Here is a 6,000-nt window from a genome sequence, read left to right on the forward strand (position 1 = left end):
GGTGTGAAGTGTCCTGCCGAGGTCGTATGGGCAGGGCTCGTGCTCGTGCTGCTTGCTTGAATCTAGGAGAGACTGGGAGTAGCGGCCGAGTCGATTGCGCCGTCGCCGATCCAGTACCGCCCTTGTTTCTTGTCCTCCTCCCACCCTCATGACGACTTCTCCATCAAGGTTCTCGATGCTCGGATCGTACTCTGACCCATAGACCTCCCTTGCCATCGATGTGTACTCACTGAGGCGGTTGTGGACAGTCGCATTGTTGTATGCCTCGGGCCCGTCCTCCGGGTTGTAGTCGACGTCGGACGTCGCCTTGCCCTTGTGGGCCATAGCAAATGCCTTGAAGATGGAGCAAGGCTGGCCACCATGTGACGCTGACTGCGAGAAAAATAGCAAGATGATTAGAAATCATGCAGAATTGAGCGTTAGAATAAATAAATGAATTCGCGTACCCATGTTTTGCGTATCCGTTGAGGCTACGGCTGCCTTGATGGTGTGCTACACCTGGCATCATCAAACGCCGCTCCCGGCACAAGTTGTGCGTCTCCTCCGACTCGTGTGAGCACCACTTGTCCACCATCTGTACCCAGCACTGGGGATGCATGGCGCACCAATAAGGAATCATATATAGGCCATCAAGTACATGACATATCAGAAGATGAAATTAAGCCTACTTAATCTCAAAATGAATCAGTATTAATGTTCTGTATTTACCTGCAGGTACTGGTCCTGGGTCAGTGTCATGGTTCTTGCATCCCTTTTGGTGACCTTCGTTCCAAGGACGGTCCCGTGGTAAGTTACGACGGTCTGGATGCGCGCCTCATAATGCATGTCCACGACGAGTTTTTTGCAGCATTTGGTAGCCACCGCATCCGCCCTGGCCTCATGTCCGTCCTGGCATCTAAAGAAATCTTGCATACAAACATGATGTATCCATTCATTATTTCAAGAATGTCCAATGAATGCGATGTATTGAGCAATAGTAGTGCGAAGGAAGACTTACCCACAGCTCTTGCTTCACCCGCTCCTGCCTTGTTGTTGAATATCCTACGGGCCCGATCTGCAGCATCGGGGGCGGCGGCAGTAGTGGTCAAATGAGTAGGCCAGGCCCCGTCACTCCGGCGTACTCAACCAGGCCAGGGAAGTGCTCCTTGCATAGAAGACCGAGGATGCCATTGACTTGGCGTGTGTGAGCACCTCCACTCGCCACAATCGTCCAGTTCTTGCCCAAGTGATTAAGAAAAATATTAGTTTCTATTTTGATTCTCAACATATCATATAAAGTAGTGATAACATCTAAAGTTACTTACTTTTTCCCCTCGAGTCGAATCAGCGGGCGTCTCTCATGAAGGTATCGGTCGCTGAGGGAGGCTCGCGGGACCTCGCAAGTAGACGCTCGATGAACTAGAGGAAGCGGAACCCCCTACTTGTCGCCTCCTCCTCGTTGTCCTCCTGCGCGTCCTCCTATGCCTCCTCGGCGTCCTCCTGGGGCACCTGCTCCTCCTCCTCCTCACGCGACGGGTCGGCAAGCGACGGCTCCCTCCTGTGGCTGCTCCTCCTCCTACTCTCCTCCGGTGCAGCATGTCCTTGTTCTTCGGTACAAGGATGCTAGCTTCCTCATCCCACCGCCCACCATCTTTGTTCAATCACCTGCAATTAAAAAGAGTAAACCAATAAGCACAGATAAACAAGAAGTACTTAGAAAGAGATGCAAAATAAACAAAATGTAATTACAAAATAACATAGTATCACATTTTGCACCTCATCTCCAACGTCCTCTTCAATAACCGTTTCATTGTCTACTTTCATTCCGATTGCTTCGGTTAAGTCTATCTCAAACCTCTCTTCTAGTCACTCTTCTTGAAAGAACTCTCCGTCATATGTGTTTGGATCTAAGTTGTAATCTTCATCGTTTGGGACAAGCACTTTCATAAAACTTCTTCGGAGATTCTTCGGTTTGCAAGCATCGTACGTGACAACTTGCGGGAAACCTTCTCAAATTTTTATCACAGCCTCCACATATGATATCATGACATCCTTGACAAGTTTCATGGTTTTCGGAACTTCGTTTGCTTTTTATAGAATTTAAAAACAACTCGGCCGCAAGTTCGTGGTCATGTTTCGTGAACAAGATGTTCGAAATTGGTGGTCTGTTCCTGGATACGGCCTCACATTATACTAAATAACATGAATATCATTTTTCCATTCATTTTTTTCATTATTCGAATGACTAGCAGTTATAATTTGAATTATCCAAAAAAATCAATTAAATGAAATAAATTAAAGAAATATAGAAAAAGTCCGAGAAATGTGCCACAATGGAACATGGAGTACCAGGTATTGTATGAGGACTGCAGAAAAAGTTTGGAGGTCAAAAGTGAAAAAAATATGGTTTGCCGAGTGTCCAAAAAATGACACTCGGCAAATCACCGCTTTGCCGAGTGTCAGGATAAGACTACTCAGCAAAGGGTTAACGGCGGCTGCCGGCCGTTAGCTGCGGCGGCCCTTTGCCGAGTGTTCATGTTTGCCGAGTGCCCGACACTCGGCAAACATGGTCTTTGCTGAGTGCTTGGCACTCGGCAAACCACCTCTTTGCCGAGTGCCAGTTGTTTGCCGAGTGCTTTCTCTCTGGCACTCAGGCAAATAGCCTCTTTGCTGAGCGCCCGATAAAAAGTACTCGGCAAAGTCTGGGACACTCGGCAAAGAAGCCGTCTCCGGTAGTGTGAGCTTATCAAAATGGTTTGGGTCTTGCTAAAACGAGATGGTGAAGGTCTGCATACTATACTATATATATATTTTCTCCATTCCACAAGATGGGTATACACACACTTTGGTGTGTAAACTAAAAATTATTATCCTTTAGCTAAAGGAATATAGACCTAAATTACACCATTCTCACATTATTGCCGTTGTTCACAAATGATCACACACACAACACAAACTGATCGTTTCACATTCCAGAAACCCCACTAGAACCTCTGGATCGACCACGTGTGGCTCAGTTGAGGAGTTGTAGAATCGGCGGATCGGCGTAGGGCCCGTGCAGCCATCCATGGGCGATGCTGCTGTACGCGGACTCGGTTAGGTGGAAGCCGTCCCAGATGATGGCCTCGGATGGCGCTGCGCACGCGGTGGCTCCTGGCGTACCGCACGGTGCTTTCCAGTTTTGGTTGTACGGGCCGCCGCCTCCGCAACAGCTCATCAGGGTTGTGCTGCGGTTGAACCCTGCAATTGCAATCGATATATACATCGTGTTTCAGAAACCTGCTTTCAACTTCATCACTGTCTGTCCCCCATCGGAAACAGAAGAAGAAGAAGAAGAAGAAGAGCTAGAGTATGTAGAAGCTCACCAAAATGGTCAGGGTCCTGCAGAAATGATATCACGGCCCGGTACTGCTCGGCGAAGACGAGCCTTGTGTGCGGGTACCTTCTCCGGAGCAAGTCGACGCGTCGCCGGAGAAGGGCGTTGTGGTACTGCGACAGCCCGGTGTTGAAGCTCTTGAGGCAGCCGTACTGGTCGTAGCCTCCGTTGTTGTTGGTGCTCGAGGCCATCGCCAGTGTGGCGGGCATACAGCCGAAGGGGATTTTATCCGCCACGACGATGTACTTGGCGCCGTGATGGATCAGCCTCTGCGTATTATATTATGCATCCAGTTCGTCAAATGGCCGGTGCGCTGCTAGCATGCAGCGCGCGATGCAAGTTCATCCATCGGAGCATGTTGTTCTACTTCTACTAGCTAGTAAGGTAGTAAGTACCTCGACACCTGTTGCAATGGTGTTGACAATTTTCGGAACATACGATCTCGCTTGCTCCAAGGTCATGTTCGAGTTCATCAGGATGTTGCGGTAGTCGTTTGCTCCAAACTGCCCCAAGGTGAAGAGAGACTCGCCGAAGCAGCCGCTGGACGATCCTCCATGTATGCTGCTGCTGCGGCAAAGCGATGGCTTCAGTTGCTCGAACCACCGGAGCTGGTCGTTCAGGGAGCTGTTGATCGGGAGGTCGACGGTGATGTTCTGCCCCTGCAGGTACGTCAGGTTCAGAGCCGTCGCTCCGGCCACCGCGAAGTTTACGCCCGTCGAGAAGTTCTCCACTCTGGACAGCACCGGCGGCACGAAAGGTAGATCCAAAGCATCGGCTGCACGCACGCATGCGTAACAGGGAAAAGATCTAACGCCGTCAGGTCATATACAATTACTGGGGTAAAAGTAAAATAAAACCAACAGAGTGTTACGAGTGTAGATGTACGTACCAATGAAGTCTAGGACGATGCGGCCGTTAGTGGCGCGACCGGACGGGTGGCCGAAGAACGTCTCGCCGTAGGGTGAGTTCCTGATCAGGTTGACGCTCTCAATGACGGGGTTGTCCCACCTGACCAGGTTGCCGGTGTCGGCGTACGAGTCGCCGAAGCTGATTATGGAGGCGAAGCGCTTCTGCTCGCCGGAGTAGGCGCTGCGAGGGCACGAGAGGAGGAAGAGGACGATGAGCAGGAATGGCGCTGGCGCCACCGCCGCGGGAAGAAGCCTCATAATAGGGCCGCTTGCGCTTGGAACGCAAGAATGGCTTGTTGCTGATGCTGAGTCTGATTCTCTGTGGCGCTTGGGACGTGGGAGCTCTGAACTCTGAAGATGTCAAGTGCTTCCATATAAATAATACCGAGTTAGAGACGTAGATTTCTTGCACATCACTCCTCATTCCTCAAGGGCAATTGCCGCGAAACTACCAAGAACTGGCGGTTCTGGTCTCTGTTAGATTTTGCCTTTGCTAATTGCTAGCCAGAGAGTGGAGTTAATTAGTTAGTTAACAAGAAGAGTTCTATTTGACCTATTTATTCTTTGAAGCTTAGCATCCACAATTAGCCATGAGAATGAAAATATAGTAGAGACCCTGGACACAGGAGACTGCTGCATAAGTTTGTTTATATATACGCGTGCGGATAAGACGCGTGAGACAAGTAGCTGCGACCACGCTAAATTAAATGTTAGTCAATCCTTGGCTGCTAACTTTCCTCAACATTCGGTATTGTAAAATAACCTACGACTCTTCGGGCTTGTTTGAATCTGCAGCTTTATCAAAACCGGTCTCCGTAATACCTATTTTAACGTAACTACGGCTAAAAACATGTTTGGATCTCCTAACAAACTCTGGTACTGGATAAACTGGATTTCCGCAAAACCAGAAAAATGAGCATCAGTAAAAACAGGTCCACAACGTTTTTAGTAGAAAGGGTTTCTGAAATCCACGATTCGGCAACTGGCGAGCCACTGCTAGATGGAAAGGGTGCGGCTAGCACCCGGATGTCCGGACGGCCACACGCGTCCGGACGCACGCGCAGCCCGCCCTCCGCCTTCAGCCCGTCCCACGCGCGCACTTTGCCCCGACTTTGCGCTCGCCGGTTGTCCTTGACCCCTCCTCTCGGTGCGAGCAGCACTCACGAGTCGAGATGAGCAGCTGAGAACGAGCTGCCCCAGCGCGCCCCGAATGCAGCACCACCGTCAGCCACCCCCAGCGGCCCCGTTTGCCGGCCCCCCGGCATGCCGTGCGCCTAGTCCGCTCGCCCCCGGCCGTACAACATAAAACACTTGCAACATAAAAAACATTTGAATGCAATATACGTCTGAAAATAATAAAACATTTGGAACATGCACTTGCAACGTGAAACCACTTGCTGCAACATAAGACTGAAACATCTGAAACATTTGGAAGATACTGTTGCAATATGTGTGAAATATAGAAACATCTATATAAAAAAGATTGCAACAGACGTCTGGAAACAGATGAACATTTTGAACAAACGCTTGCAACATACCACTGAAACACTTGTAACATATGCAGCATCAACCGATCTACTTGTGTAACATCAAGATAAAATGATTGCAACATACATCTGAAACGTCTGAAATACTTGAAACATACGTATGCAACGTAGGGGAGGAAAGGCCGGGCCAGTCGATTCTGGCCGTCGGGGTGGGAGCCGGTGGCTAGCCGTGGCGCGCGAGCACCACCAG

The 6,000-nt window shown here is 49.8% G+C and overlaps 1 protein-coding gene across 1 annotated transcript; it reads right to left on the bottom strand.

Annotated features, from left to right (window-relative positions):
• Window positions 1-2,992: 2,992 nt before the first annotated feature.
• Window positions 2,993-4,584, bottom strand: LOC136454157 (GDSL esterase/lipase At1g28600-like). The gene is made up of 4 exons (XM_066454692.1): window positions 4,245-4,584; window positions 3,751-4,130; window positions 3,345-3,624; window positions 2,993-3,219 (listed from the first exon to the last, which is right to left on the bottom strand). Exons 1-4 carry the CDS (start codon window positions 4,519-4,521, stop codon window positions 2,993-2,995), a joined length of 1,164 nt encoding a protein of 387 aa, XP_066310789.1. The 5' UTR covers window positions 4,522-4,584.
• Between the last annotated feature and the right edge of the window lie 1,416 nt (window positions 4,585-6,000).

The sequence above is a fragment of the Miscanthus floridulus genome, chromosome 5, assembly GCF_019320115.1.
Source record: "Miscanthus floridulus cultivar M001 chromosome 5, ASM1932011v1, whole genome shotgun sequence".
Lineage (NCBI taxonomy): Eukaryota > Viridiplantae > Streptophyta > Magnoliopsida > Poales > Poaceae > Miscanthus > Miscanthus floridulus.